Below are 14902 nucleotides of genomic sequence, written 5' to 3' on the forward strand. Positions count from 1 at the left end.
CACACACACACACACACACACACACACACACACACACACACACACACCTGCATGTGTACCTGCCTCTGTCTTCCTGAGTCCTGGAATTACAGGCATGTGCCATGTTGCCTGGCTGTTTGTTTTTTGAGGCAAGATTTCTCTGTATAGTTATGGATATCTTGGAACCCACTCTGTAGACCACGCTGGCTGCAAATTTAGAGATCTGCCTGCCTCTGCCTCTGCCTCTGCCTCTGCCTCTGCCTCTGCCTCTGCCTCTGCCTCTGCCTCTGCCTCTGCCTCTGCCTCTGCCTCTGCCTCTGCCTCTGCCTGAGTGCTGGGATTAAAGGTGTGTGCTGCTGTTGCTGTTGCTGCTTGCCACTGCCTCCCACCACCACCACCCAACTCCCACAATAATTTTAAAACGTTAGGCAACTAAAAACTAAACAGTGCTTTGTGAATAGAAAATTTCTTTGTAAACCAGGCATGGTGCCGCTCTCTTGTAATCCCAGCACTCTGGAAGGCAGAGGCAGGCCTCTGTATTCCTAGCCAGCCAGGTCTAGAAAGCGAGTCCAGGATATTCAAGGCTACACAGAGAAACCCAGTCTTGAAAAACCAAAAATAAAAAAGAAAAGAATTTTTTCTTTGTAAACAAACAAAAGTATTTTCCACAGGAAATATGTTTTAACCTTGTTTTTTATTAACCCCCTCAGCATTTCCATGTTACCAAAGCTCTTCCTCAAACAGCATATTGACAAAGTGCTGTCTATGGAAGTCATCTAGTAGTTCATAAAGTACCAGAGCTTTCATGGATTCTTAGACCCTTAAAATTTTTTTTGGGGGGGGGAAAGACTAGACAGATAATTCAGTGGTTAAGAGTATTAGACCCAGTTTCAATTTCCAGCATCCACACGGAGGCTCAAAACCATCTGTAACACCAGTCCCAAAGGATTCATACACTCTCTCTTGGCCTTTGTAGTCACCAGACAGACATGTGTTACACAGACATACATATAGACAAACCATACACATAAAATAATAATGATAAAATATTTGGGAGAAGCAGGCAAGTGTCTCACTGACAACCTGAGCCCATGATTGAAGGAGGGAACTGACTCCTAAAGATGTATTCTAACCTCCATGTGTGTGTCATGGCATATGTATACTCATTCTCTCTCTTTCTCTCTGTCTCTCACATACAAACAAATAATTAGATAGATAGATAGATAGATAGATAGATAGATAGATAGATAGATAGATAGAAAGAGAAAGAAAGAAATGAACCAGGCTTGGTGGCACATGCCTGTAATCCTAGTACTCAGGGAGGCAGAGGCAGGTGGATCTGTGTGAGTTCAAGGCCAGCCTGGTCTACAAAGTTAGTCCAGAACAGCCATGACTACACAGAAAAACCCTGTCTCTAAAAAACAAAAAGAAAAAGAAAAATAGCCTACATTTTTTATACTGAGGTGAAAATAGATGGAGCAATGGAGGGATAATCTTTGTTGGGATACCTTGGTCAAGAATAAACTAATTATTCCCCCCTACACACACACAGATATGAGGTGACTGGTCGGATTGAGCCTGTTGAGGGTTCAAGAGATGACATTGTGGTTCCTGTTTACCTGCGAGAACGCACCACATCCCGAGACTACAACAAGTCCTACTATGGTCTGATTCTTTTTGGACACCCTCTCCTGGTGTCAGTGCCCCGGGATCGGTTCTCCTGGGAGGGCCTATATAACATCCTGATGTACCGGCTTTCGTAAGTACCCTTTTCTGAGGGTCAGGGAAGGTGGATTTGAGTTGGGGGAACCAAGGTCAATACTCAGACTTGGGTTTTGAGTTGCTGTTTGTCACATATAAAGGACAGTTCAAATTGAACATGGCAGGATAACCTCCAGGGCTTTTTCTTTTTCTAGACCTCTGGCTTCTCTAGTGCTTCTCTTTGGTCCTGGGAATACAGAGGTGAACAAGAAAAAGTGGAGACCACTTCATTTTTTATATAATTGTCTCTATAGAGAGACTTAGATGTATTTTTATTCCTAGTTTTATCCTTGTACGTAAAATCCAGAGTCCTCACCATAGAAGGCAAGTAAAGCTTCATTATCTGGATTAATCTCTCTTTTCATTCTAACTCAAAAGTCCAATCTTTTCGGGCTTATTTGACATTCATAACTGATTGTATATCTGCTTTACACTTAAACTCCACACTCCCAACCAGTACATGAATATCAATGGGCAGGCCACTATTAGTATTCCTTTTTTTTTTTTTGAGGCAGGCAGAAAAGTGTAGCCATAGCTGTCTTGGAATTTACTCTGTAGACCAGATTGGCCTCAAACTCAGATATCTGCCTGACTCTGCCTCCTGAATGCTGGGATTAAAGGCATGAGCCACTACTGAAGCTCTTTTGTTTGTTTGAGACAGGGTTTCTCTGTGTAGCCTTGGTTGTCTTGGACTTGCTTTGTAGACCAGGATGGCCTTGAACTCACAGAGATCCACCTGCCTCTGCCTCTGCCTCTGGGAATGCTAGGATTAAAGGAGTGCACCACCACTGCTTAGCTACTACCAGTGTTTTTAACCTCTTCATATATTTATGTCAGTACTTCACCAGTTTCCAAATTCATGATTAAGAAATGCCAGGTGTGGTACATGCCTATAATCCCAGCTACTTGAGTAACTTACCAAAACTGTCTCAAAAAAAAAAAAAAAAAAAAAAAAGTTCAGAAAAGGATCGGGAATATAGCTCAATGATGAAGCATTCGAGTAGCATTCCCAAAAACCTGAGAGAGAGAGAGAGAGAGAGAGAAGACAGAAAAACACTTCCTTATATATGAGTTTACCACTGCCTTCACCATAACCAGTTAAATCCCTGTGATGCCCTACCATCCTTGTGCCCCTGCCTTGGGAGTCTTCTCTGCTCTGTTACAGACGATACGTGACCAAACCCACCTCAGATGATGATGGCGATGAGAATGGTAAGGCCCCAGCAAGGTGAGAAGGCAGAGAAACCCAATAATGATGAGTGCATCTTACTTAGGAGGGATGAAGGGCTGAGGAGCAATGGATTTGGGAAATATGTATGATCTATGCAGGGCTCCTCTGGATGTGTGTTGAAGCCCAGTTCCCTGGAGTGCCTACATTTCCATCCCTGACATCTTCCCCATCCTAGGTGATGAAGATGATGATGACGAAGACAGTAGCAGTGATGAAGAAAAAGAGGAAATGCCTGGGCCTTCTACTAGCAGTGATGTCCAAGAAGCAGAGCAGGAGCAAGCTGGGCCCAGCTCTGGGGTCACCAGGACATGCCCATTCCTTTTAGACAACAGCCTTCACATATCTCAGTGGCCCCCAAGGCGACGGCGAAAGCAACTCTTTACTCTGCAGACAGTGAATTCCAATGGAACCAGTGACCGCACCACCTCCCCTGAAGAAATCCAAAGTATGTCATCTAGCTGGGGTTGCAGATAGCAGGAGGGAGGATCTCCTAGCAACAGGAGCATAACCATCTGTTCTACACACCTAGGCCACCCATATATTGCCATGGATTGGGAGCCAGAGATGAAGAGACGTTACTATGATGAAGTGGAGGCTGAGGTAAATGGAAGTGGGACCTTAAGGATGGGAGACCATTGCCTCTCACACTTCAGTCCTTTATACATCCCCCCAACTCCAGCTAGGAGCAGAGCCAAGAGATCCAGGCCCAGGCCCGGCCTGGCCTTGGCATCTGCACACATCTGGGGGCACTGTGGTCTCAGGTTCTGACTCACTTGCTCTGTGATTCCACACTGCCCAATTTTTCTCCACCTTACTCATGTCTGATCATCTGGACACTAACTCCCTTCCCCAGGGCTATGTGAAGCATGACTGCGTGGGATACATGCGGAAGAAGAATCCAGTGCAACTGCAGGAGTGCATCAAACTGTTCACTACCATGGAAACACTTGAGAAGGAGAACCCCTGGTGAGGGCCTCCCATTGTGAGGAGAGATTTCATAAGTGGTCCTAACAAAACAGGAACAAATGAGAGTACCAGGCATACTGTAAATCAGAACATCCTTTACAAAAAGAAAACAAGAGCACATGCCTGCAGTCTTTTTTTTTTTTTTTTTTCAACACAGGGTTTCTCTGTGTATCAAGCCCTGGCTCTCCAGAACTTGCTTTGTATACCAGGTTGGCCTGCCTATGCCTCCCAAGTGCTGGGGTTAAAGGCGTGCACCACCACACCTAGCTGCCTGTAGTCTTTTAATGAAACTATCTGAGAGGGATGGATGAAAATTAATCTTTATAGACCAGATGGTGCACGTGGAGAACACACAAGACATGAGGCTGGTGCTCAGTGTCCATTTCTGACCTGGGTTCTATCTGTAGGTACTGCTCCTCCTGCAAGCAACATCAACTGGCTACCAAAAAGTTGGACCTCTGGATGCTCCCTGAAGTTCTCATTATCCACCTCAAGCGGTTTTTTTTTTCCAAATATTCTCGGGAGAAGCTGGACACCCTGGTGCAGTTTCCTATCCGGTCAGGAGCCTTGTAGAGAAAGGCTGTGGGAGACGGGAAGGTACAGGCGAAGCCCACCAGTATTTACTGTCTTCTCACCCACAGGGATCTGGATTTCTCTGAGTTCGTCATCAAACCAAAGAATGAGTCTGCTCCAGACCTGTACAAATACGATCTCATCGCAGTTTCCAACCATTATGGTGGCATGCGTGATGGACATTGTATGTGCCAGGCTATGGTCCAGGGGCATGCCCTGGGGGGTCTAGACTAGGGGTCAGGATGTACCCAGTGCGTGACTAAGTATATGGTTCCAGAGACAAAATTATTAAGGCAGAAGGAGCATAAAAGTAGACTTGGATATTTCAGAGAGCCAAGAGGGTGGTGAGGATGGCATTCTGTTTATTTCAGACACAACATTTGCCTGCAACAAAGACAGTGGCCAGTGGCACTACTTTGATGACAATAGTGTCTCACCTGTAAATGAGGATCAGATTGAGGTATAGCTTCTGTATCCTCTTTTACCCCCTTTCCTATTATCCCTTTCTGACTTCTAAACTGACCCATGTCCTCTCCCTACAGTCCAAGGCAGCCTATGTCTTATTCTACCAACGCCAAGACGTGGGTAGACGCAAGTCCCAGATTGCTTCATCTGACACTGCAGCCTCTCCTGCCTCCAGTTCTACACCCAACCCTGAGATCATGGATGTTAACTAAAGAGCTCTGGAACCTACCACAGAGAAGGAAGACCTCTTCGCCACTCCCTCATGTCTACCCCTTCTCATACCTGTGTTCATTGTCCCCAAGCATTGCAGGCTTAGTCTGTGGCTACTGTTCTCTTGTACCGCTGTATTTACTCTCTGAGAAAGAAGAGGCCCTGTGCCCTTGGCAGTATGCTCCCGCCTGTGTGTGCTCATACAGCAGTGACTTTCCATCCTAGTCTTATTTATGCTGCCCCTTCCCAATTTTCCTCACCCCAAAGTGTGCTTAGTGGCTGATAATGGGGTTTCACATGAACACAGAGTGTATTTTCTTATTAAGACCTGCCTTCTGCTGTGTGTAAAATATACCTAAAATGTTTCAGTCTCCCATGCTCAGCAGTGTGGTTTTGTTTTTTTTTTTTCCTTTCTTGTGTATGTCCTACACACTAGTCATAGGTCTTTGTGTTGTGTGATTATTGAAGGTCAGGTGTGGCATGTGGTTGATGCTGTTCTGATTGGATTTGTTGCTGTTGAGACAGAGTCTGTGTAGCTCTGGCTGTCCTGGAACTCACTGTGTGGCCTTCAACTCAGAGATTGGGCTCTGCCTTCTGAGTGCTAAAATTAAAGGCATGGCCACCACACCTGGCAGTTTTAAGTGCAACAGGTGCTGCCTTTCAAATGCTTTTAAAATACTTGCTCTAAGGACTATTGGGCTAGCCTGGAACTTGCTATATGGATCAGGCTGGCCTTGAATTTACAGTATCTCCTGAACACTGGGACTGTAAGCATGTACTACCACCTGGCTCCAAATTGTTTTACAAATACCGACTTTGCTCTCATAATAGACTCTTGCTAGAGTTCCCATCTCTACTTTCAGTGGGGGAAAACGGTATAGAAGTGAAGAATGGCTTTGGTTCTGTAATCTTATTTGTATATCTGCATCTGGATTCTTGAGCTGAAGATCTTTGAGGGAATCTGAGATGCACTACAGATAATAAACAGGGCACACACGGAAAAGACAGGCATAGCTGTGGGCAAACATTGTTTGGAACCAGAAAGATACTCAACAGACCTCAGAGAAGACTCTATTCTCAGAACTATGAAGCTAGTACAGCTGGGCCAGATTGGCCAGCTGTTTCTATTGTTTCTGGGCTTGGTCCTCTGTCCTATCAGGACCAAAATCTACCAGAAACTTGCCATTCTATCTCCTCAGAGAAAAATATGGTGGGATTATTTGCCAAAAGACATGACTGAAGAGTCAAAAGAGCCATGAATAGCTCTCTAGGATGGCCCAAAGAAGCCTCTGGGAACAGCTGTGGGTGGAATAAACAGGATAAGTGTGTGGCATCTGGATATAACTAAACTACCTAGTCCTAGTGAGGGAGAGAGTACTGATTAGTGACACCCAAAGGGCTGTTCCCACATAGTTTGCAGTGGCCTGGCAAAAAATTAAGAGAAAGGATACAATTCAGGAACAACCAAGTGGAAGACACAAGATGCGGAAGGGTGATATATGGGGATGGACACCTTCCAGCACCTTTATGCATATGCTCACTGACCAGAAGCTCTCTAAGCCCTTCATAGCTGAGCTCTTACAGAAATTCTGTTACATAGGTAAGCAGCTATGATTGCTGAATAATTGGCTATTGGTGGGAATGTCTTGGTTGCATTTTTAGCGGTGGGTGAAGGCATGTTGAGACAATCTCCAGGCTAACCTAAAACTCATTTTGTAGTCAAGGATGATTTTAAACTCCTGACCTTCCTGCTGGGATTATAGTCATTCACCACCATGCTAGTCCTAAAGTTCCAATTTTCTAATCACTAGCGTATTTCCTATAGCAATGAGTCCCTATCCTGAAGCTATCTAAGAGCCCACCAAGGGTCACCTCATTACTATAAATTCAAGTGTGTTTGAAAGGGCTTTTTTATGAAAATGGGCTTCTTCTACCCTATCACTAAGGAAAAAGAAAGAGAGGAGTAAAATGCATACCTTGGGCATGGTAGCATGTGCCTAGAATCCCAGAGTTTTAGCTCTATGCCAGGAACAAAGAAAGAATCCTATAGTACATATTTGTTCATATTTTAGAATGGTGTTTTTGCTAGCTAAAATTTTTATTAAGATACGAATTAGTTGAATCATGAATTATGAATCAGTTGATTGTTTTAACAATTTATTTTCTGTATATGGTGGCATGTGGAGGCCATGGCACACAGGTGGCAGGTCAAAGTGAACAATGTGTTGTATCAGTTCTCTCATTCAATCATGTGGGTCCAGAGATTGAACTCAGGTCATTAATCTTGGTTTGGGTAAGTTTATCTGCTGAGCTATGTCAGCTGACCATGTTTTTTGTTTGTTTGTTTGTTTGCTTTTTATTTTATTTTTGAGAAAGGGTCTCACATCGAGGCCGACCTTGATCTTACTATGTGGAGAATGACCTTGAAATTTTTATCTAATTTGTTTGGGTTTGTTGGTGGTGGTGGTGGTGGTGATGATGTTTTTTGGAGATGTTGTTTGTTTTATTTTTGGTTTGTAGAGAGCTTCTCTATATATATCCCTGGCTGTCCTGGAACTCCCTAAGTAGACCAGGCTGGTCTTGAACTTGCAGAGATCTGCCTGCCTCCAACTCCCAAGTGCTGGGATTAAAGCTGTCTACCATTATGTCCTCTTACCTTTACCTCCCAAGTACTGAGATTACTATATCTGCTCTTTTGTTGCTTTGTTGTTGTTTTGGTTTTTCTTTCTTTTTTTTTCTTTTCCTTTTTGTCTTTTGTTTGTTTGTTTTTGTTTTTTGAGACAGGGTTTCTCTGTGTATCCTTGCCTGTTCTGGACTTACTTTTTAGCCCAGGCTAGCCTTGAATTCACAGAGAGCCACCTGCCTCTGCCTCCCCAAGGAGTGAGCCACCATGCCTGGCCAGACTTTTTTTTTTTAAGACAGGATCAAATGTGGTCCACGCTGTCAGCTTAGAGTTCACTGGGTAGCTGAAGTTAATGTTGAATATTGGATACTCTTGTCTGCACCTCCCAAATGTTGAGGTTACACTAGCCAAGCCTGGTGGTGTGTGCCTTTAATCCCAGCACTTGAGAGGCAGAGGCAGGGGAGTCTCTGTGAGTTCAAGGTCAGCCTGGTGTGTTACACAGAGAAACCCTGTCTCAGAAACAAGTTTGTGGCACCATGCCTGGCTTGAGTTGATTCTTGTATATGCTGGGAAATGAATCTAATATCATTTCCATGCATATCTCTATCTACTTTTCCAGCATCATTTACTGCCTTTCTCTCCCGTGCCTGTTCTTGCTACTTTCGTCAAAAATTTACTTGTTTGTAAGGATGAGGACTTCTTCCTGGCTCTTGCTCCTGTTCCAGGTCAGTAAGTATTTTTATGCCATTATTACATACACTCTTTGATGTGTAGTATAATTTTGAGATAAGGCAGTGTAGTGTTTTAGCTCTGTTCCCCCCAACCCCGCAGGTTTATTTGGCCACTCAGTCTTTGGGGGTTTTAGTATGAATTTTAAGATCGTTTTATCTATTTGTGTGAAGAATGCCATTGGGACTGTACTGAATCTGCAGAATTATATTTTCTTAGCAAGTTTTTTTTTCAAGTGTTACTATTAAGATTTGTTAAGTAGGTCCAAAAAAAGTATTTAGTTTGGTACTGAGGTAAGACCTTTCTGAGTTCTCTCTGCGGTGACTGTAATTATGAGTGTGTCTTCTTTGACTGGTGAGATCAACACTGCTGCCTACACTGTGGAAGCACCTAGCTGTTTCTTAGAATCCTTCTGTATGAGTCAGGTGCTTCACATCTGTAGTTCCTGCACTAAGAAGGCTGAGGCAGGAGCATTTTCTCAAGTTCAAGACCATTCTGTTCTGGGTGAGAAAGTAAGTTTTAATCAAGCCAAGGCTATATAGACAGAGTCTGTCTCAGGGCTAGAAAGATAGTTCAGCAGTTAAGAGCATCTTTCAGGGGATAAGAGTTCAATTCACTGCACCCATGTCAGGCAGCTCACAATTATCAGTGACTCCAGGTCCAGGGAAATCTGAATGTTCTGGCACCTGCATGTACACACACACACACACACACACACACACACTTTAAAATAGCAAAAAGAAAGTTGAGGCATATGCCTTTAACTCAGCACTTAAGAGGCAGAGGCAAGCAGATCTCTTGTGACTTTGAGGCCAGCCTGGTCTTCAGAGTGAGTTCCAGACCTAATATATATCAGATATGATAGATAGATAAATAGATAGATAGATAGATAGATAGATAGATAGATAGATAGATAATCAGTTTGTTTGTTTGTTTGTTTGTTTTTTGAGACAGGGTTTCTCTATGTAGCCCTGGCTTGTCTTGGAACTCACTCTGTAGATCAGGCTGGCCTCAAAATCAGAGAACCACCTGCTTTTGCCTCTCCATTGCTGAGATTAAAGGCATGTGGCACCATGCCTGGCTCAGTTTACTACTTTTTAACTTTTAAAATTTCTATCTTGTTTAGGTTTTTGAGACAGAGACTTTCTATATAGGCCTGGCTGACTTGGTACTCATAATGTAGTCCATAGTGACCTCATTTTCCTGGAAGTCCTCCTGAGGCTGAGAATATAGGTGTTAATCACTTATGCTAGGTTTAATTTTCTTTTTCTTTTCTTTTTTGGTTTTTTGAGACAAGGTTTCTCTGTGTATCCTTGGCTGTCTTGGACTTACTTTGTAGTTCAGGCTGGCTTCAAACTCACAGGGATCCACCTGGCTCTGCCTCCCAAGTGCTGTGATTACAGGCGTACGCCACCACACGTGGCTGTTTATAGCTTTTCGTGGCCTGATAAATCTTCATCATTTTTATTTAGTGTTTTTGAGTAAAGGTCTCACTGTATAGGCCATGCTTGCCTCAAAGCCTCACCCTCCCAAGTGCTGGATGCAAACTGTTTTAGAAGAATAGTTTTCACTACTGGGGATCAAACCTAGTGCTTTGTGCTTGCTAGGCATGTGCTTAGCTTCAACCTTGTTTATTTTTGAGACAAAATATTCTGTATAGCCCAGACAGGCCTAGAACTGGAAGATCCTCTTTCCTCAGCTTATCAAAGAGTGCTAGGATTACAGGATTATGCTACCACACCCAGCTAAAATATATATTTAAAAATAAAATCTGTTTCACATCTACCCTGCAATTAAAATTGGTTAATAATTATTTAAAAATTGTTTGCAGTAATATCATAAAATGTTTACAGGAGTTTAGAAATTACAGAAGGCTTCTCATACTTCCACATAACACTCAAGAGTGTGGTATTATCTTGTGCAGTTATGGATGATGAAGCTATTCTTCAGGCATTTTGCCTAAGGGCAATTAACAAGTAAGTGATATCTTTAACAAGATGTTCCTTCCAAAGCTACGTTCTTTCCACTCCTGTCTTCTAAAAATGTGTATTAGAGCATGTATGGTGAACATTTTCAACCTCTGCTAATAATATATGTATAAGCTTAAAGAAAAAAAAAAAGAAAATGTATATTCCTGTTATTTGAAGGGTGAGCCATGTTGGTAGGTCAACTGTCTAGGAGTTAGTTAATTATTTCAGGTCATCTCATTCATTAGTTTTACTGCTTTCCAACATGTTCTATGTGATTGATGACACCCTTGTTTGTGAATGGCTCTCAATATATTAGGATGGCAAGGCAGTGGGTGTAGCAGGGTAGTGGAGATGGCTGCTTTACTAGTTAGTACTACTGGCATTAAGTTGGAAAGTAAGTAGACACTTGGAAAAAGTTGACTCTCTCTAGCACTGCTCCCCCAAATTTCAGCCATTCCTTGTATTTCTTTTTCTTTCTTTCTTTCTTTCTTTCTTTCTTTCTTTCTTTCTTTCTTTCTTTCTTTCTTTCTTTCTTTCTTTTTTTTCTTTTCTTTCTTTTTTTTTTCAAGACAAGGTTTCTCTGTGTAGCCTTGCCTGTCCTGGACTCACTTTGTAGATCAGGCTATTTTTTTTTAATTTATTTTTTATTACAATTTATTCACTTTGTATCCCTCCTGTAGCTCCCTCCCTCCTCCCCTCCCAATCCCACCCTCCCTCCCCCTTCTCCATGCATGCCCCTACCTTAGTACACTGATAGGGGAGGTCTTCCTCCCCTTCCTCTGATCCTAGTCTATCAGGTCTCATCAGGAGTGGCTGCATTGTCTTCCTCTGTGGCCTGGTAAGGCTGCTGATAAGGGGGGCCTCAGGGTGAGGTGATCAAAGAGCAGGTCAATCAGTTCATGTTCCTGGGAACAGTACCTGTTCCCATTACTATGGAACCCAGTTGGACACTGAACTGCCATTGGCTACATCTGTGCAGGGGTTCTAGGTTATCTCCATGCATGGTCCTTGGTTAGAGTATCAGTCCCAGAAAAGACCTCTGTGCTCAGATTTTTTGGTTTTGTTGCTCTCCTTGTGGAACTTCTGTCCTTTCCAGGCCTTACTATTTCCCACTTCTTTCATAAGGTTTCCTGCACTCTGCCCAAAGGTTGGCCATAAGTCTCAGCATCTGCTTTAATATCCTGCATGGTAGAGCCTTTCAGAGGCCCTCTGTGGCAGTCTCCTGTCCTGTTCCCTGTTTTCTCCCTCTTCTGATGTCTGTCCTCTTTGCCTTTCTGAATGGGGATTGAGCATTTTAGCCAGAGTCCTCCTTGATTAGTTTCTTTAGGTATACAGATTTTAGTAGGTTTATCCTATATTATATTATACGTCTAATATCCACTTAGGAGTGAGTATATACCCTGTGTGTCTTTCTGCTTCTGGGATACATCACTCAGGATGATCTTTTCCAGTCCCACCATTTACCTGCAAATTTCATGATTTCCTTGTTTTTTTTATTGCTGAGTAATATTCCATTGTTTAGATGTACCACAATTTCTGTATCCATTCTTCAGTTGAGGGGCATATGGATTGTTTCCAGCTTCTGGCTATTACTGAAGAGTTTAATTTAGCCTGGGTATAACTCCATTTTGAAATTTGGAGCCATCTTGACTGAGAGCTGAACTCAGGTACCAGGAAATATCACAGAATGTACACTTGGCAGAAAACAAAGTTAACTCTCCCAGCAATGGCCTCCAGGAAATATCACAGAATAAAAACTTAGTAAGAAGTAGAGACAATCTCCCCTGGCAGCAATCAATGAAAATCGGTTGGGAATCAGCTGGGAAAATTCTCCCTAATGTTCCAGATATTGTTTAGAAGAATAGTGATTGTGATTATATGCCTTAGGCAATTGTGATTATGTGCCTCAGAGAAGGTCACCTCGCCCCTCTAACTTTTACCCAACCCTGTAATGCCAAGGCATGTGCCCCCTGCTTGCTGTCATGGAAATCCCCTGCTTGCAGTCTTTCCCTTTAAAATCCCTGCTCACTCAGGGCTCGGAGTCCCACTTCTCTACTGCTGTGTCAGTGAGTTAGGTCCCGAGTTTGATTGATCTCATAATAAAGCTCTCTTGCTCTTGCATCGAGTCATCTCCTGGTGGTCTCTGAGGGTCCCGTGATCCTGGTATTACATTACAAATAAAGCTGCTAAAAACATGGTTGAGCAAATGTCCTTGTTGTATATTTGAGCTTCTTTTGGATATATGCCTAGGAGTGGTATAGCTGGATCTTGAGGAAGTGCCAGATTGATTTCCAGAGTGGTTATACAAGTTTACATTCCCACCAGCAGTGGAGGAGGGTTCCCCTTTCTCCATATCCTCTTGAGCATGTGTTGTCACTTGAGTTTTTCATCTTTTCATTCTGATGGGTGTAAGGTGAAATCTCAGGGTCGTTTTGATTTGCATTTCCCGGATGACTAAGGACATTGAACATTTCTTTAAGTGTTTTTTGGGCATTTTATATTCCTCTATTGAGAATTCTCTGTTTAGCTCTGTACCCCATTTTAAATTGGATTACTTGATTTATTGCTGTTTAATTCCCTGAGTTCTGGGTATTAGCCCTCTGTCTGATACAGGGTTGGTGAAGATCCTTTCCCAATCTGTAGGCAGTCATTTTATTCTGATGACAGTGTCCTTTGCTTTACTGAAGCTTTTCAGTTTCATGAGGTCCCATTTATTGATTGTTGCTTTAGAGCCTGGGCTGTTGATATTCTGTTCAGGAAGCTGTCTCCTGTGCCAATGAATTCAAGGCTCTTCCCCACTTTTTCTTCTAACAGGTTTTGTGTGCCTGGTTTTACATTGAGGTCTTTGATCCACTTGGACTTTAGTTTTGTGCAGGGGGATAAGTATGGATCTATTTGCATTATTCTACATGTAGACATCCAGTTAGACCAGCACCATTTGTTGAAGATTCTATCTTTTTCTATAGTTTTGACATCTTTGTAAAAAATCAGGTGTCCATAGGTGTGTGGGTTTATTTCTGGGTCTTCTATTTGATTCCATTGATCCACCAGTCAGTTTCTATGCCAGTACCATGTAGTTTTTATTCTTGTTGCTCTATAGTACAGCTTGAGATGAGGGATGGAGATACCTCCAGAAGATCTTTTATTGTAGAGGATTGTTTTAGCAATTCTGGATTTCTTGTTATTCCATATGAAGTTGACAATTTTTCTTTCCAGGTCTGTAAAGAATTGTGTTGGTATTTTGATGGGAATTGCATTGAATCTGTAGATTGCTTTTAGTAAGATGGCCATTTTTACTATGTTAATCTTGCCAAGCCATGAGCATGGGAGATCTTTCCATCTTCTGATATCTTCTTCTAATTCTTTCTTCAGAGACTTGAAATTTTTTTCATACAAGTCGTTAACTTTCTTGGTTAGGGTCACATCAAGGTACTTTATGTCCTTCGTGGCTATTGTGAAGGGTGTTGTTTCCCTAATTTCTTTCTCAGCCCATTTGTCTTTTGTATACAGGAGGGCTACTGACTTTTTTGAGTTAATTTTGTATCCAGCTGGTTTGCTGAAGATTTTGTATCCAGCTGGTTTGCTGAAGATGTTTATCAGCTGTAGGGGTTCTCTGGTAGAATTTTTGGGGTCACTAAGGTATACTATCATATCATCTGCAAATAGTGATACTTTGACTTCTTCCTTTCCAATTTGCATCCCCTTGATTTCCTTTAATTGTCTTAATGCTCTAGCTACGACTTAAAGAACTATGTTGAAGAGATATGGAGAGAGTGGGCAGCCTTGCCTTGTCCCTGATTTCAGTGGGATTGATTTAAGTTTCTCTCTGTTTAGTTTGATGTTGGCTATAGGCTTTCTGTATATTGCCTTTACTATGTTTAGGTATGTACCTTGTATCCCTGATCTCCAAGACTTTAAACAACCTGTCAGTAAGGCCTTATTGCTGAAGACACAACTTATGTCACTGCACATACAGAAATAAAGCTGGTGTCCAACTTGTAGCTTCACCTCTATTGACTAGCATTCTTGGTGCTAGAAGGTACTTTTCATACTACCGGGAGAAGGAAAGTAATCATCAATAGCATACAGCTACAAACCCTTTGACCTATAGCTGTGTTCTGCTTACAATATATAGTGGTGCAATAGTGATACAAATGTTATGGGAGTAGCCACTACTCTTTGATTGGATTAAAGACCTGCTCCATGGAGCTGGAGAGATGGCTTAGAGGTTAAGAGCACTGGCTGTTCTTCCAAAGGTCCTGAGTTCAGTTCCCAGCAAACACATGGTGGCTCATAACCATCTACAGTGTGATCTGATACCCTCTTCTGCAGGCAGACAGAACAGTGTATAAATAAATAAATAAATAAATAAATAAATAAATAAATAAATAAATA

At 42.4% G+C, this 14902-nt stretch overlaps 1 protein-coding gene across 2 annotated transcripts in view; it reads left to right on the forward strand.

The window, feature by feature from the left end:
• The window catches only part of Usp11 (ubiquitin specific peptidase 11), a 17654-nt gene extending 12098 nt beyond the window's left edge, over positions 1 to 5556 (forward strand). For both annotated transcript variants that reach the window (XM_055607882.1, XM_055607883.1), the window contains exons 13-21: positions 1532 to 1738; positions 2906 to 2952; positions 3147 to 3416; positions 3501 to 3571; positions 3825 to 3937; positions 4345 to 4494; positions 4579 to 4694; positions 4882 to 4970; positions 5053 to 5556. In XM_055607882.1, the coding sequence (XP_055463857.1) occupies positions 1532 to 1738; positions 2906 to 2952; positions 3147 to 3416; positions 3501 to 3571; positions 3825 to 3937; positions 4345 to 4494; positions 4579 to 4694; positions 4882 to 4970; positions 5053 to 5187 (1198 nt within the window). In that variant the 3' untranslated portion in view covers positions 5188 to 5556. The remainder of the gene's footprint in view (positions 1 to 1531; positions 1739 to 2905; positions 2953 to 3146; positions 3417 to 3500; positions 3572 to 3824; positions 3938 to 4344; positions 4495 to 4578; positions 4695 to 4881; positions 4971 to 5052) is intronic.
• Positions 5557 to 14902: the final 9346 nt, after the last annotated feature.

The sequence above is a fragment of the Psammomys obesus genome, unplaced genomic scaffold, assembly GCF_907164565.1.
Source record: "Psammomys obesus unplaced genomic scaffold, mPsaObe1.curated_primary_1811, whole genome shotgun sequence".
Classification (NCBI taxonomy): Eukaryota; Metazoa; Chordata; class Mammalia; order Rodentia; family Muridae; genus Psammomys; species Psammomys obesus.